At 41.7% G+C, this 17,898-nt stretch overlaps 1 protein-coding gene across 1 annotated transcript in view; it reads right to left on the reverse strand.

Moving 5' to 3' along the window:
* Window positions 1–17,898, reverse strand: part of dync1i1a (dynein cytoplasmic 1 intermediate chain 1a) — a gene marked incomplete at its 5' end in the record, with an annotated part of 56,463 nt that overhangs the window by 21,622 nt on the left and 16,943 nt on the right. The window contains 4 exons of the mRNA XM_083925292.1: window positions 6,744–6,869; window positions 7,743–7,842; window positions 9,063–9,234; window positions 10,911–11,006. Coding sequence (XP_083781418.1) covers window positions 6,744–6,869; window positions 7,743–7,842; window positions 9,063–9,234; window positions 10,911–11,006 — 494 coding nt within the window. The remainder of the gene's footprint in view (window positions 1–6,743; window positions 6,870–7,742; window positions 7,843–9,062; window positions 9,235–10,910; window positions 11,007–17,898) is intronic.

Here is a 17,898-nt window from a genome sequence, read left to right on the forward strand (position 1 = left end):
TGGATTTCTGTTTACTTTATATTCATTCATGACCCATCAATGACTCAAATACTCATGCATCTATTACAGAAGTGTGTAAACATGCCTGTAAGAAATCTTTGAGCTAATATTTTGCATTAAAGGAAAAGTTTGACATTTACAAAATTATTTTCTTGCTGAGAGTTAAATGAGAAGATCCAGATCACTCGTGCCTGTATGGTAAATATGAAGCTGCTGGCTCAGCACATATACTGGAGTCAGGGTAAAACAGCCAGTCCGTCTCCTTCCAAGCAGCATCGTTCCAAATTAGTCAGCACCCGAGTTTGAAAGATAAACTAAATAGAGCTCAACAGTGTGGTTCCTGAAGTAAAAATACCTTTAATATTCTACATTAGGATTTTGATTATTATCCATAATGTCTTGACCATCAACGGTAGACTTACCACAAAATTGTAAAACAATGATTTATACGCCTGTAAAAGCCACAAGTCTGTATGATATCAACCTCGTTTTTAAGAAAAACTGGTTTTATTTGTGATCTCATGGAGAGATGCTACACTACCCACAATCCTAAGAGTAACAATAAGGGCTCTGATTGGTGGAGCTCGCGCCCTATGCTGTTTTTACTGGTTACTTTCCCTGTTTTCAGGCGCGTTTGTGACGTTGAATGTGACACACCAGAAAAAAAAAAACACAAGGGCATACTTTAAAAAGAGTTGTTAAAAAAAAAAACCTGTGTATACACGATCACTAAGATGGAAAAGAGTATTAGTGAGCCTGTGAATGTTCTCATTTTTCCAGGTCATCGTTATCCCCAAAGCAATTTCAGTCAAAAGCAACTGGACTTGGTTATTTGGTTATTACTGGTCCTGGACCAGTCCCACATGAACTGATGAAGCCTCTTGGATGAGAGGTGAAACGTTTTCATAGACAAATAACCAAGTCCAGTTGCTTTTGACTGAAATTGCTTTTTGGAGTATTAGTGAGCTTTAGAGGTGCCATTACCTGGGACGTTTCCAGTCTTTGTGCTAAAATAGTTAGCCTGTTGAGCTTCATCCTTGGCGCACACTACTTTGGAGTGGTATCAATCTTCTCATCTAACTCACGAATAGAAATAATTTACCAAAATGTCGTACATTTCCTTCAAATCATATGCAGCCACACTACTCCCATCATCTGCAGCTCCTCTTCATTTCAGATTAATAAGTTTGGACTTCAGTCATTCAGCACCACATCTGTCTAAATAACACCTTAACAACTCTTGTTCCAACAGTACCCCCGCTATGATTGTATCTCTTATCAGGTCTGACTCGGTACAGAGCCTGACATTTCATTTCCAAACGCAGAGTGACTGTGGATTGTTCTCATCTAGCATGTGGTGCGGGTCAGACACCTGCCAAGTCATCTCCTGCCAGCCGAGACGGAGATGATGTGTGGAGTGACAGCTACCGGAAGAGAAAGCAGCAGAGAAAGTCACTTTGGTATATTGGGCCTGAGATGAATTGTGGAAGTTATACAGGAAGACACACTCGCAGTCAGAACAGTGGGTTTCATTGCTTTACTCAGGAAAAGTCTGCTGTGCATTTGTGTGTGTGTGTGTGTGTGTGTGTGTGAACTCACACACACACACACACACACACACACACACACAAAGTATCATCTACCATATCTCACACAGGCTCACAAGGCTAAGTGCTTCTGGCAGCTCTTATTATATTGATGGGAAGTGTTCTGTAGAGGATAATACACACATGGTAGGCCCTGATGAAAGATGGCACCCAGCTAGAGATTAGGAGGGTTCGAAGGAATGACAGAGAGAGAAAGAACGCTAGAGAGAGAAAGAACGCTAGAGAGAGAAGAACACTCCCTCCTTTGTTGCCTCCTCCTCTCTTTCGTTCTTTCCTCAGGCAACAAACTGTTTCTTAAGTCTGCTTGGAAAGGCAGAAATGGAGCAAGAGTGGTGAGAAGAAAAGGGAGGCGGGGGGGCTGATAGGGCACGCCAGACAGTATATCCTCCCAAGTAGGTCCACGCTCCATCCCTCCTCTACACCCGCCTCCCTGCCTCGCTCACCGCACTCATCTGTTTTCCACTCTGCCTTATCAGGACCAGATGGATCCAACTGTCTTCCATTGCATCCCCGCTTCTCAACCCCCCCAACCACCTTTCTCCTCCCTTTCTCCCCCTGGCTTCGCTCGTTTATGACACCCCACGGATTTTGTCACTCTGTGGTTTCTGGCAAGGAGAGAGAAATACCAAGCCGAGTCTCCATTTCACCAGGCAAAGAATGAGGGTTTGACGGAGCAAAAGCATGAGGAGTAGGCTCTGGGAACACAAACAGGCTTTTCTCTGCATCCTAGAACTCCTTCCCTTTATCTTCCATATCTTGTTTGTTTGCTTAACTCATAGTTTCACTTTGGCGTTTTTGTAGCTTTAATATTGGATTTGTGTTATAAAATAATCCGTGTTCCACTCATCCACACAGTGCTCTGTTCTATTTTATTCTAATATTAAAACTTCGAAGATATATGGTACAAGTTCTTCCTTGGGCCTTTTTTCCAAACTTATTCAGATCAACCATAATAATGCTAAACTTCCCAAACTTGAGTAGTTTTAGAGGATGTATACAATGCAAAATAACATAATGAAAGGCAGCAGTCTAAGGACTCCAAATTTCAATTCTTGTTGAACACTTACCGTAATTATACAGCTGAGGATATTTTTTGCCAAAACAAGACTGGAGATTCTGTACTGACACCAAAAACTTATTTTAATACCTTGGTCTTGAGAGTATTTTTTAATGGCATGGATTTTAGTAAAAAGGTTTATTTGCTTTCTTGCTGGTGAATTCACAATGATGATACCAGAAAGCACCTGGAAGAAGTGGTGTTAATTTAAGAGCTTTAGAGGAGCTGGCATACAGATTTTCAAAGGCTGTTTCTCTGCGTTATGCTAAGCTAAGCTAAACTAAGCCAAGCTAAGCTAAGCTAAATGGCTATAGTCACTTAACAGACAAATATGAGAGTGTAGGGATCTCCTCATCTAACTGTAAGCAAGAAAACAAACTAGCATATTTCCTAAAACATTGAACTCTTACTTTAACCCTTTTTTGTCATTTACAAAGTAAGACTAACCTAAATGAAATTAAAATGCCCCCTGATTTAGATCAGAGGCCAAATTATTGAATGCCAAATTTTTATTCTGAACAGATTGGTAGTTTAAAATTATTATTGGGTTTGATACCATGACAATACCTAAACGTTTCCCTTAGTTCTTAGTTCTTCTTACATAAAACTCTACAGACACTGGAAAGAATTACTTTAATTCCTCCATATAATACCAATAAAAACAACCTCCGGTCAGTGCAGCCAAAGTTGTATAAAATAATCAAATTTACCACAAAATTCCACACCCAAAAATATTTTTGCCAGTAAAAGCTACATCTGTCTAATGTGCCACAAATCAAATACAGTCACACAGTCTTAACCCATGTGTTCAGCAAGCACTTCCAGGATTTCTCTGCCAAGCTTTCTGAATACAATGCAGCTTCATCCTCAAGTGTAATTTCACATTGGTTCCCACTTAGAACAGCATAACAGCATAATACACGGTCTTTTCTAACTCACTCTTCCCTTGCCCTCCCTCCCTCCTTCCCACTCTCCTCCTGCTCTGCTTGTCTTACTCAACCTCTCTGGAAGTGTCAAAGGCCTAGGGACCGACGCAAGGAAGCAAGATTTTAATAAAAATATGACTGAGTCCAATGGGATATGACAGTAGCAGTGGGGGTTGTTACAGGGAGGCGTGTGGTTTGGGAGGTTCAGCAGAGGTTTTAAGTCAAACAGGCCCTTTAATGTGGTGTGACTTTGCCCGCTTGAGAGGCTGGTGTGAAGTTACAAGATTGGACCCAACTGGGATGAGGCGATGATGGGTCCAACTGCTGAGAGGGCTGTGATGAGGGGAGGCATGCTCAACTGGTACCAGAATGTACAGCGGCATGGATCAAACACTTCCTGCACTATATCACAGATCAACGGCTCCCAAAGTGGGGACATGAAACTGTCACGGGTCCTGGAGGGGATTGTACAAGGCCCCCTAGTATACAGTTTAATTTTAGATATAGTTTTAGAATCTAGAATTAAGCAAAGTTAGGGAAAAATGATATAATAATTAATTCCCACTCCAGAGGACGTGGTGTCTCCAGGACCACATTTTGCTATGATGACACACACACAGACTCACAAGGTGAAAACAATACCAGCGTAGCTGTTGCGGCTGGTAAGAAGAGAAAGAGATGGAACATTGAACCGTCAGATTTGTCCACAACATTTGTCAAACCATGACCTGGTTTGTCTGTCTAACTATAGGATGCAATATTACAACACTGCCGCATATTGCCAAAAATGCTAATACTCAATCCCCAGATTGCTCTTGCCTCACACTCAGACACGCAAAATCTCTTCCTCAACACTAGTTTTTAAATGTTTTAATTAATTGTTTTAAAATTATTATGTAGTGTCCAGAGCAAACAAACAAGTTTTTATAACAGTAAATAATCTGTATATAAAAAATACGGCTCCATAAAGTCCAGGGACAAATAAAACTGCACTGGAAACAACTGATATTATCTAACCCCAACGAGAAAATGTTCCCTTGTTTAGGCAAATTTACCCTGAGTAAGAGGTTGTATGTTGTTAAAAAGGACAGTTTTTGCACTGCTAAGTCCATTTACCAAACGCCACACAGCCAGACAGGAAATATAGAGGCTTGACCTCACCAAAACCCCATCTGAAACATGAAGCCTTCTATAAGCCATAGCCTTATACAATAAAGCCCCTGCTGAACCAGACCTCAACCACAAACCCTAACCCTCCAATACCGACCCAGCACTGTCATTCTTTTGTATCCTCCACGCGCACACACATCACAGCCTTTAAACGTGTGTACGACACTCACATAAACATGTCTATCTACCTATCCATCCACCAGATGAAGGCTGCAACAGATGCAAGGAGAAAGCGTGTGAACAGCTTGCCTCTCTGGTCCTAAGGATGGGGCGGTGGGAGGTTAAAAAAGAAAAATAGGAGAAAGTAGGGAAAGAGAGGGGAAGAGGCACCCTGCCCTGTGGTTTTTTTTGAGGGGGGGTTAAATGGCAGAACATGCTCTCACATTAAGAGCCATCTGATCCCCGGCTCCCTAGTTTTGCCGCAACTCTGTTTGTAAAAGGCAGAAAGAAAGAGCAAGAAAAAATGTCTCTACTCTTTCCTCTAGTCTAACCGCTCCTGTGCTCCTTTCATCCGAATCCAACAGGGACAGGGGGAAGTCATGGATTCATTCTTTCTCTTCCCAATCTATTTTATTCCATCTCCATTTATCCTCTTCTGTTTATATGAGCACTCCATTTACACGTCCCTGCTCTTTTGCTCCTCACGCTATCTTTTTTTCTCTGTCTTTCTGTCAACCCCCCACCCCAAAGTCGACTGTGTTTGTAGAGGTGGTTTTGTATGAGTCGCAAAATCAAAAACAAACACTGATGAAGATGCTTTGTTCTGCTACAGATAAATATTCCTCAGTTTTTCAATGCAGACAGACACCATTGTATTCCACTGATCATATCTCAGTTTTACACATTTGCAGCCCTTTTGATAAACTGAGCTTTTTATCAGCTGCATACACAAATATCCTTGTTCCCAATACGTCAACACTGACGATTCACAGACAAGCATGCTCGGAAACCACATTGTTAATAAAATCAGATGTACTGCACATATTTCGTCAGAGAACCACATGGAAAAACTACTGAATCCTAAAGCTACAAGATGCATCGCTGTAATCTATCTGTGAGACCACATGGATTTCAGCAGTGGCATAAATTGTGGTGCAGCGAAAGAGCAGAGTGCTTTAAAAATCCATTATGGAGCTAGACTTATATGGCAAACTTCATATCGAAATATTTGCACGCAGCATGCGGTCAGCAGGAGTATGTGGTTCTGTGTGTGTGAAAAAAAGGAGAGAAAATCTGTTTCCCCTGTTTGAATGAAGCTTTAATGTGAGAGCATGTGTGTGTGCATTTCTAACTTTAGTGATCTGAACAACTGCCACATTAATACTGTTACAGGTGTATTTCCACATTTATAGTGACGTGTATGAGGAAGACTTGTCAATAATTGGGAAAGGCAACACTGTTGACATTAGACACAGCATCACTGTGGGTGGGCTAACACATGTGGCAGCGTTGGATTAGGAAGTGGTAGGCCACATCATTGAACTACCAAGACGTCTCTATATGGCCTAGTCTGTGTCGTGGGAGCCGTGAAGCCCTCACACCCAATCTATCTTCTATCCCCTCCTCCCTTCCTCCTTCTACCATTTTCTTAGTGTCACTTGCTATTAGCATCACAGCCATCAATGAGTTTCGTTCCGACCAAAACCAAAGTTTCTTCCATTAAACTGGCCAGCAGTGGCAGCTTTCAGTTTTAATCCAATCTAGTGGGTCAAATGAATGCATGTGAAGCTGCCTTTCATTTCCCCTTGCTTCACTCTTTATTTTTCGGTCACAAAAATGCTGTCATTACAGCATAAAAGGGGAAACAAGCGGTAGATTACCGGATAGACCAACTGCTGGGTTGCTAGATAAGGTATGGAAAACAAACACAGAATAACGGTGCTTTTCAGTGTGAAATTCTGAGAGGCAAACAAGGAGATGAGAGGAAGATGGAACGTGTTTTGTTCTGCTTTCAGCATGTAGCTCTGTGGAAGCTCTTTGTACCTGACAATGAAAGATGTACTCTGGTGTGGCCTTCTTAAATTTGATGTTCCATACTAGAGCAACGCCATCCGGCTCATGAGGAGCATCTTCATTGTTATTATATGAGGCAACCAGCAACTCAGGATACTGCAAAAAAGACAGAGAGAGAGAAAGAGAGAGAGAGAGAGAGAGAGAGAGATAGAGAGAGGGAGAGAGAGATAGAAAGAGAGAGAGAGAGAGAGATAAAGAGAGAGACAAAAGGGGGAGAGGGGTGAAAATAAATCTAGGATCCAGTTTAGACTGGACAGGAAACGCATTGCGTGGCATTGCATTTTCTCACTTCGCTTTAAGTCAAGCATCTCTGGGGCGAAATCTGCGTGCATACGGTGACGCAAAAGTGTGTGAAATTTGATGTAGTATGGTGGCTAGGTGGTACTGTGAAGCACTGCCACACAACACCACCAAGAGCTCACACATGCATAGAAACTTCTTTTTACTTCTCTCTCGAGTATCGGAGAAGCAGGAAGCCATACAGTGTGACATGGATCTGCAGCCACTGATCCAGGCAACTTGAATGTCAGACTGATGGAAATAGTCTGACATGTTTGTTGTTGTTCGCCTGTACTACACATGGATGTTACGTAAACGTGTACATGACGACAGCAAGCGTGAGCAGATCAGAGCACACTTTTGCATTTTTAACCTTTTAGACAGAAACACAACAGTGGAGCATTTTTAAGATTTCCACTCTGGAGGGTGGTTTCATTTTTTTTTGCCTTTTTTAAGCCCCAAAAACGCTGTCACCATCTACACGAAAGGCACATTTGATTAAATATTTTGTCGTTTTCACCCTTGAGCATTGTCTTGTAAACAACACTAACACTACCATCGAAGTTTAACATCTGCAAAACCGGTGCCAAGACTTCAAATTTGGGAAAAGGATAGTTTTAGAAAATGGCAGAAATGTTCTTCATGAATTTTTTGAATTCAAAGTGATATACACCAGGCTGTAGGCCTCACCTGAGGGGACCAGTCAAGGCAGGTGATTACGCGATGTTTTGACCAGTGTTCATCATAGAAGAGTCTACTGAAGGATAGACTGGAGCCGCTACCCAAGTCTCTGAAAAAATACAATAGAGATAAAGTAAGATAGCCTGCCAAAAAACTTTCTGTCTGCAAGCATCATCTGTGAGGCATGATCTGAATGATCATTAAGTGTGCTAGGTATAGTGAGAACAGAAGAAGTGGAGACGCTATATAACCTTATTAAATTGTGGCTAGGGCCAACACTAATTACTGGTTCAATTACTGACCTACACTTAACTGTTAGCTAAGAGTGGAATTCATGCATATATCATGAGATAAATGTGTATTTCTGATATAACTACAGTGATGCTAAGTCAAAAGTAATACACCTTGGTAACAAAGGTTTTTTTACAAACAAGTGATGACTGTGTGTCTAAACAATAAGAGAGACATATACTGTAGTTGTTGTCAATGAAGCACAGTGATTGAAATAAAATGCAATCTAATGTACACATGTAATGATACGCCGAGGCGACAGTTAGGCCGTCCATGTCGCCTAAGATGAAATGTGTTGGCTCAAGTCGGCGGCCATCGGCTGATTTGGCATATTGGACTGACGTCGGAAGAATTTGGTGAGAGACTTCTGTTGAGTGTAGTGAGTCAGCAATTTCCTAAGCAGATTGTTGCATCATTTCAGAAAGTTGTATCGTCGCAGTTCCGTGTTTGTGTCTATTGGTCAGGGAAAAGTTACCCGACCTTCAGTGTGTGTATCTTATCAGATGTAAATAGACAGATTCTATACATAAATAAGTGCCAATTATCCACTATGTTGTTACAATTTCCTAAATATCATGTCCATGGTAAAAAGACTGATGTGAAGCCCTGGGCCATGGCCTGTTTTAGACATGATCTCTATTTGACCACAGGTTTGATGCTTCTCTGTGGCTGCAGTGGTCAAAGTTGAAGTGAGCTGCATTCTTCTATAATAGCAGAGGAGTATAATACAAACTCATGACTCTTATAACTTCAACCAACACTTTGATAACCTCCATTTGAAGGCAACTCTTTAGATGGCAAGACAATGCCCTTGAAGACATGATGGTTGTTGGTTCACAGGAGTTTTAACCCCCTGAGAGTGTGACATCAGTGGGAAGACATGTATTTTGAAGAACAAAGGGCCCCTAGAGTGACACAGTGGGCATGAGTCAGTCTTTGCACATTTCTTAGTCTGAGGCATGCAAGTAAACACTCACATGTGCTCTCACATCCAAACACAGACCCTTTCCTCCCTCTTCCTGCCCCCTCCCTGCTCACCCCTCTTTCTCCTCCAGGTCCCGGCCGCTGTAGTCGAAGAAGATATTGCCTTCTTCAGCCAAAGCTCTCTCCATCACCCGGATGCTGCAGTCGAAGAAACTCTGAAACTCAGAAGAGTGCAGGATCTGCTGCCTCTCCTCCTCTGTAAGCTCCCGCAGAACTGGAAATGAGCCTGGTGGAAGGAACATAGGCATAAAGACACGAGCATGTGGGAAACACTTAGTGCATACGTTGTAGTAAGTTTTTGTTTTGGAATAGCTGTAAAGTTTGTTTGAGTGTAAACTGTTATTGAACTGACATTGTGACATATATAAATAATGTGAAAGTATCAAAATCCTCAATCCATAGCGTACTACAGTACTGCACGCAATGCTATTATGTCTACTTCGCAAAGAAAAGTACATCATGTGCTTCCAATGTCAGATTAACATTCACTTCATCTCGATGAAAACCAGAATCACATCCAGGACATAATAAACTACAAACAGTTCCTAATGCATCTTTTCTAATAAACCCCCTACAGTAAGAACTTCATAAACAAGAGAAAAACAAAGCCCTCTGAGCGTCCCGCCTCCCTTTGAACGTAATGGCTGCACAGCACGGCGTCTGTTTTTTGAAGTCACTGTCCCCAAGCACACATGCGATTTTACACACACACACACACACAAGCACGCACAGATACACGTATATTGACCTTTACCCTGCCTCTTGACTTTGATCCCTGCCATCCATTTGTATTTCTTACGAGTTGTGAGAAAAGACCCAGTGAATCGAGTGGCAGAGATCAAAGGCCAGACCTTCTAATAGGCCAGGATGGAGAGGAGACAGATGACTGTGTGTTTATGAGTGTGTGTGTGTGTGTGTGTGTGTGTGTGTGTGTGTGTGTGTGTGTGTGTGTGTGCGTGTGTGTGTGTGTGTATGCATAAGTCAAACTATGTGTGTGTTTGAGTCACATTCAGTACAGTCAGGATTGTGTTTGTGCACATATCTTAATATGAATGTAAAACTATCCGTGTCTTTGTACCCATCCCAAGGCTTTTGCCCATATTTTACTACATGATCCATCAACATATGCACGCATATTCCTTTCCACTTTGAAGTGTGTTTGGCGGGGGAGGGGGGTCAAGTGACAGGTTTTTAATCAGTGCTGACCCCCACATGCCATGGAGCTGATATGCTGGATCCGTCTTAACCCCACCTCAACCTACCCTCGTCCTTCCATCTGATACACCCACTGACTGGCAGAGGGTGTCACACACAAGTCACCAAGTTTCATAACAGTTTGAGCAACAACATGTGAGAAGTCAAGGGCGGAAGGAGACTGGAGGATGAAGAATGGGAAGTTTTGTGTTTTCGCAGTAATTGGTGGTACAGCTGCAACATGAATCAAGTTTATTTATGGATTAGGAAATGTACTGAATTGAAAGCTTCCATATGATGCTCATAATTTTGTGTTTTTACTAGAACATGTTTACATGCTTTAATGTTCAAAAACATGTTAAAATAATTCAATTCATTTTAGCCCCTGTCTCTTAAATTCCCACCTACGAAAAAGCCCAGTCTGCTCTGATTGGTGAGCATTTCCTGGTCTTCTAAATCTGCACTTTCTGCGTCTCTACACCGTCATTGCACCCGGGATATGATATGGTGATGCAGCAGTACCTTCTACCTTTATATACATAGTATAGTTTGGACATTACAACCTTTCACTGTGTGTATATAGAACCTATAATAAAAAAGACACAGAAATCTCACTTTTTACAATATGGGACCTTTAAGAAAACATAATACTTGAGAACTTAATAGCTGACCATTTTGACTCTCCCATCATTAATCCAACATGTGTACCTTCTTTGTTTTCCTTGTTGTCATCTTCATCCTGCTGCTCCGACTCTGGGCCTGGCTTTGCCTCTATCATCTCTTCATCTTCCTCTTCCTCCTCTACTGAAAGAGAGTAAAAAAAGGGAGCACTCATGTTAATCAACAGCTGTTCCAATTTTCCTCAACCTCCTGCTGTGTACCTTCCCCCTCCTTCTTAGCAAAATAATCATTCCCAGACATGCACCGGTACACCTGACTAACTAACAGTCGGTCCAAATGGGTTTCATTTACAAACACATGCACTCCTAATTGTATTTTTCTTTTTTAGAAAACTCAAAAATGGGAAGCATAAATGCTGCATGGTTCTATTACTGTTGCATATGTATATTAGGTATACATTGTTTTGGGGGAAGAAATAAAACAAGAAACAAGCCTGTGACCATATCCTTGTTGTAGCTGTAGCTGTTCACATGGTCCGCATGTGTGGACATTGTGCATGCAAATCACAAACACACACACACACACACACACACACACACGCACACACACTCACAAAGACAGCAGGAAATGTCAGAGTTGTATGTACTCTCCTCTTTTTCTCTCAACTTTGACCCCAAGTAAAAAGATCCAATGATGTCTGTGTGTGTGTGTAAAAGGGGATTCCCTCTGCATTCCCTCCAATCAGGCTCAGCAATTATGCTTGCCTCTCCAGGATTTATTGTGTGTGCAGTGTGTGTGGGTTTGAGAGGAGGTGGGGTTCAAGTATGAAGGGTTAATGTCAACATAGGCACCTGCTTGTCAGCTACTGCACCCCCCACCCCCACCCCCTTCCCCAGCAAGCCCCCACACCCCTCAGGGTATGTGTTGGTAACCCCCGCCAACCTCTCCTCCTCTTTTCTGTTGCTCCCTCCCTCTGAAACAGATGCTGAGAGTCTTTGGGGCTAGAGTTCTTAACACTCTGACACCGTGACCAGACACCTGTGGTCTGCCAACACACGCTACACACACACATACAATCTGTCTTTCTCTCTCAAGCTCACACACCCGGGACCCTCGCCTGCAGTGCCAGGGGTGGCGAGGGGTTAACTGGCGCAGGGTCAAGCTGACAACAGTTGCTCAGTCCAGTGGGAGGAAGTGACTACATCACACTCTCAGACGTGTTATGTCTCTCTCTCTCTCACACACAGAAACGCACACATACACACACGTGTACACACACATACACGCACACTCACACACCCACACACAGACACAGACAGACACACACACACACACACACACACACACACACACGTCAGGGTGTGTTTAACTCAGCTGGAATATGGCCCGGGGCAGTGTTATAAACCCCTTGCTCAAGGACCGCTCTTGCACCGGATGAACTGTCCATTCATCACTTGGACTCGAATAAGCTTTTGATGAACTCACTGCTGCTCTTTAAAAAGGTAAAAATATGATTAAAATTGGAGTATTTCAGTGATTTTATCATTACAATTTCTGGCATTATTTTATTTATTATTTTAGATTTACTTCTCCCACCCTGTCTTTGTGTTTTCTTTTTTTTTTTTACTCCCAGGCTAAAGCTTTTGATAGATGACTTTCATTTGTGTGTATATAATAATTGGCAAAGCTAAATCACATAGTGGGGAGGCTCAGTCCAAGTCGGTGGTTAACAGCTGTACTGTCGTGATCCAAACACCAGTGACCCACCAGTATGGAGGAGAGACCAGAGAGAGGACCAGACAGGCAGACAGCCAGACTAGCTCTGTGTCTGAGCTGCCAAAACAGACAAGCAAGCAGAGACGCACAGGAATACCCTTCTTTCAGGCCCTCTTGTCTCCCTCTCCATGCTTTAGTTTGTAAAGCTCCATTTCTTTCCAGTGTTGTTGTTTTTTTTGGTCATCAATTTATCTACTCTTTGCCTATGGGTCCTGCTAACCAGCATTGGGAAGATACATTACACACAATGTCTATTCTATTTTCTTGACCTTACATGACTGGTCCATTGGTTGGAATGTGTGGTGATGGGGATGGGAGGAGTGTGAGCAGAGGAGAGAGACCACATTATGGAGCGGTCAAACTGTCAGCCCCCGGGACCACAGGACTCTGAAGCAAGGCAGCATGATTCATGGCCTATGGGTTACCTCACTGAGAGGAGACGGTCCAATTCCCGTATGAAGATACTGTTGATGTCGTTGCCAGTGGCCATGCATCAAGTTGTTCTGTCAGAGCCGCGCACCAAAAATATCCTGGCTATTTCCTCTGAATGGAAATTTTCAGAGATATATTTCTGTTTACGTAAGTAAAGCAAAAGCTATATTGCGGTACATGATACTGGAAAGTAGGACTCATAGGTTGGAAATGATAATATAAAACTTTATGTAAAATGTACATGCAAACACAAACACACACACACACACACACATACACACACAGAGGCACTCAGAGGGTTTCCTGTTGAGGGGGAAATGAAAAGAGACAGTCTTTCACGGTTTGAGTATGTGCCTGCTTCCTGGTACGCTTCTGCACATTTTCTTGTTTCCACCTCTTTCCAGTCACGGGATGCTTTCTCTTTTCACCTGCTGCTTAATACCGGTCCTCACTGCAGGACAACAGGTTAACTTGTATCCTCCCCCTCGCCGCAGACGGGGGGTCCACCTTGATGAAACTCTGCTTGGGGGCTCCAGTTTTGGCCAGCTACATACCCGGGGTAATGATATCCTCGGTAGCCCAGGGCCGCTGCATCTGGCTGCCTCAATCTTCCCCTGGCTGCTTACTCATGCTGACCGTGCCCAGTCAATTCAGCACAACCCAGCAGGTATATAGACACACAGATTTAAAGTGTGGAGATACAAACAAGTACTCACACACACACAAATGTGTAAAGGTGTTTGTAAATGCGTATGTGCACACACACACACACAAACACACACACATGCACACACACACACACACACACACACACACATGCACACACACACACAAACACACACACACACAGAATCTGAATTTATGAAAGTGTTTGAAAGCAAAGAAATATTCCCTACAAAATAGGATGGAAGTAACAACATAGCCTTTCATATGCTCTCTTTATAAGTATTATGTGAGAAACGGGTCAATTTGCTGTCAGTTAGGGCTGGGACAATAACTGAATATATCATCATATTTTTGGGATTGATCGGTGCATACCATACTTCTGATCTGATTGAGCAGATCAGGTATCATAACATTTCTTTGTTAATGTGATTATGGAATTCAGTATTATATTGTCTCTGAGGACAGCCGACTGAGTCTTCATTAGGGCTGCAACTAATCATTATTTTTGTTGTCAATTCATTTGTCGATTATTTTCTCAATTAATCGATAAGTTGTTTAGTCTATAAATGTCATAAAACGGGGGGAAAAATGTGGATCACTGTTTCCCAAAGCCCAAGATGACGTCATCAAATATCTTGTTTTGTCCACTACTCAAAGATATTCAGTGTACTGTTATAGAGGCGAAAACACACCAGAAAAACTTCACATTTAGCTGGAATTAGAGAATTTTTACTTTCTTTTCTTTATAAAAATACTCCAACCGAATAATTGATTATCAAAAAAGTTAGCGATTAATCTTCTTAAGATAATCTCATCTCTGTAATAGCTGATACAGATTCGTCTTTGCAGCTCTAGTTGTCAAGTCACTTAACATAAAAATAATTCAATTAAGTTCTCTGCAGTAAAATCAACAGATATGGGAAAGGGGAGCACTTGAATCTGATTGGTACTTGGTATTGGCAGATATCCTGAGCTGTAGTATCAGAAGTATCAAGAGAGAAAAAGTTTAATCGCAGTGGACTTATATATATAGTATGGTGACAATCATGTACAGGTTTAACTAAAAAAATTATTCAAAATGTGTGGACTAACACCATTAGAAATGTAGGTTTTGTGTCCCATTTTTTCACGACTGATTAATTTTCCTATTATTTTCACAATTAATTTTTTGGTCTTTAAACGAAAAAAAAGGCCTCCCAATTTACATATTCAAAGTACTTGTTTAGTTAAACCAACAAGCTAAAAATATTCGGCTTACTATCACAGAAGACTAAATATTCACATTTTGGAAGCTGGATCCAGGGATATTTTCTCATTTTTGTGTAAGAAAATACAAAAAATATAGTGCTATGACTTTTTTGTTTCAGCTACATTTTCTGGTACCCACCTCCAAATCAAAATCAAAAGCAACAACGTTCTAAACTCTCTCAATGAGTTAGCTAGTAGTTACAATGCAACTAGCTAATGTACTGAGGGTATTTAACACTTTATTATTATTATTATTATTATTATTATTATTATTATTATTATATGCATGACAATCCTAGTCAGTATTTGCATCGTGACTGCTTTTATGAACCAATAGAAGAGTGAAATAGTTCATGTGAGAGTAATGGGCTGATCTGTTTATGGAATAAAGTAAACATAATCTTAATGAAGGCTGATACACCGCTGAGAGTTTCATTAGCTTAAACATCTTTTATTATTTCACAGTAGGCAGCTACTATTGAGAGTTGTAGAGATACTGACAGCATATTAAAGATGTACACACTGTCTTGTGCTCCCCTTCGGCTAGTACATAAAGCACAATGGCATGGTGTGTCACGGCTATAATGTGTTAGCATGTGTTCTGTTTGGTAAGGATCAAAGCGTTCGCTAACCTTTTATTCTGAACCCAATCCACAGTAAGTGCTAGTGTGCTGAAATGTGTTAGCGCATGCTTGGAGGGATTGGCATAGTTATCAAAGAGCTGAGGGTGTGTGTGTTTGTGTGTGTGTTGTGTGTGTGTGTCTATGTGTGTGTGTGTGTGTGTGTGTGTGTGTGTGTGTGTGTGTGTGTGTGTGTGTGTGTGTGTGTGTGTGTGTGTGTGTGTGTGTGTGTGTGTGTGTGTGTGTGTGTGTGTGTGTGTGTGTGTGTGTGTGTGTGTGTGTGTGTGTGTGTGTAGAGGGGAGGATGAGACCAGACCCAAAGTTTGTCATTGACTACATTATGGGGGCAGAGCGGCAGACTTATTATAGCAGTATGGAGGTGATTGCTAAACTGAGTCACGCACAATCAAAGTTGACAGAACTCATAATTTTCATAGATCTCTATTGTGTTAACCACAAAGAAAGCCAGAAACTGATATGATAGAGAAGAGGCGGCGGAAACAGGAAGAGGGACACAAAAGAGAAACCCAGCAGGATTTTGGGGGATCCCACGCACTGGGAATAACCCTACAACATTATATACACATTCATATGGACACACACACACACACACACACAGAGCACATAGAGCACACACACAGAGCACACAGAGCGTTCGCAGGGGTTCTTGGAGGTTGGCTGTTGAGCAGACCACAACACAGGCACTTTGCAGAGGAGTAGGAGGTGGCCGACATGACTTGAAAGGCTCCTCTAATGTGGCCTTGGCACGACACACACACACACTGACACACACACACACACACACACACTGACACACACACACACACACACACACACACACACACACACAAACACACACACACACACACACTCTCACACACACACACGCACACAACATCTACACGCACACACACACACACACCTACACACACACACACACACACACACACACACATTTATATATGCATTAACTTCACTGAGAACAACTCTTATTGTTAGCGACAGACACAACTTGCACACACTCACACTGCATCCACTTCACCTCTGCATATATTACGCATGACCTGAGGCATCAGGGGAATTTTCTCCCTTTAATTTGTCTCCACCTCCAGTAACATAATACTTGTTATCCAAGTACCAAAAATAAGATTTATATAACCACAATGATTTTATACGCCTGAAATAATGATATAGGTCACAATAAAATGACGCAATTCTAAGATAAATCAAATGTGATATGACAAGCATGCGTGCAGTTTTGTCTTGCCCTACAGGGAATTATTTATGACATAAATGTTTTAAAAAAATACCTAGAATAGTATTATGCTGTACAAATCTAGAAAACAGTATAATCTCTACACTATATGTGTAAAGCAAACAGTAACACGGGACTACAATCCTGACACATTTAGCTCAACAAGTTAAATCTTTTTCCTTGGGACATTAGAAAAGAAACAACATGTTTCCAACCATAAGGAACAAGCTCATGACACATTTTGAGTAAAGACCCTGACATTATTATTTATTTTTCATGCTTTTGACGGTTAAAGCAGCTATGCTCTTTGTAAGAACCCACTGAAAAGTGTCTTCATGAACTGTCCGGGCAACCCTAAGACAGATCGCTAAGTTTTGTTAATACTCAGCTGGACTCAAACAAAACTCTCTTTCTGAACACAGAGAAACACTGCCAACATTTTAGGGACCTCTGTTAGTCAGGTTGGACAGAAAATTGATGGGTTAGAGCGAGCCGCGCAGTAAAGTCGAAACAGATCATTTGCTGAGAGGTGAGAGGGCACGAATCTCATTGATCTGTGGATTGTCATGACAGACAGGACAGACTGTAGAGAAAAGTGTAACAAAGTGGCATGAACCGCGTCCACAGTTGCAACTTCTTGTGAGCGAATTGTATTTCAGAGACACAGCACCACTTAAGCCCCCTACAAAGTCAGTCAAGAATTGAGTAGTTGCTTAACAATCCTTTTTCCCCAACCATACAGTGTCCCAGGTTTTAATTCAGTTAGAAGACACATTTAGAACGCATAAAATGTCGGGCACTGATAATCCCCTAAACCATTTTACTTCACTTTTTAATTGTATGCTGTTTTGTTCCCTTTCCAATTGTTTTTTAATAGAAAATAATGCTTAAAATTCATCATGGTTCATCAAGTCATGATTACCACAGTGGGGGTAAAAGTATCCACCGCATTCACACACACACACACACACACACACACACACACACACACACACACACACACACACACACACACACACACACACACACACACACACACACACACACACACATACATACACACACACACACACACACA

The sequence above is a fragment of the Echiichthys vipera genome (genome assembly GCF_963691815.1).
Source record: "Echiichthys vipera genome assembly, chromosome: 13".
Lineage (NCBI taxonomy): Eukaryota > Metazoa > Chordata > Actinopteri > Perciformes > Trachinidae > Echiichthys > Echiichthys vipera.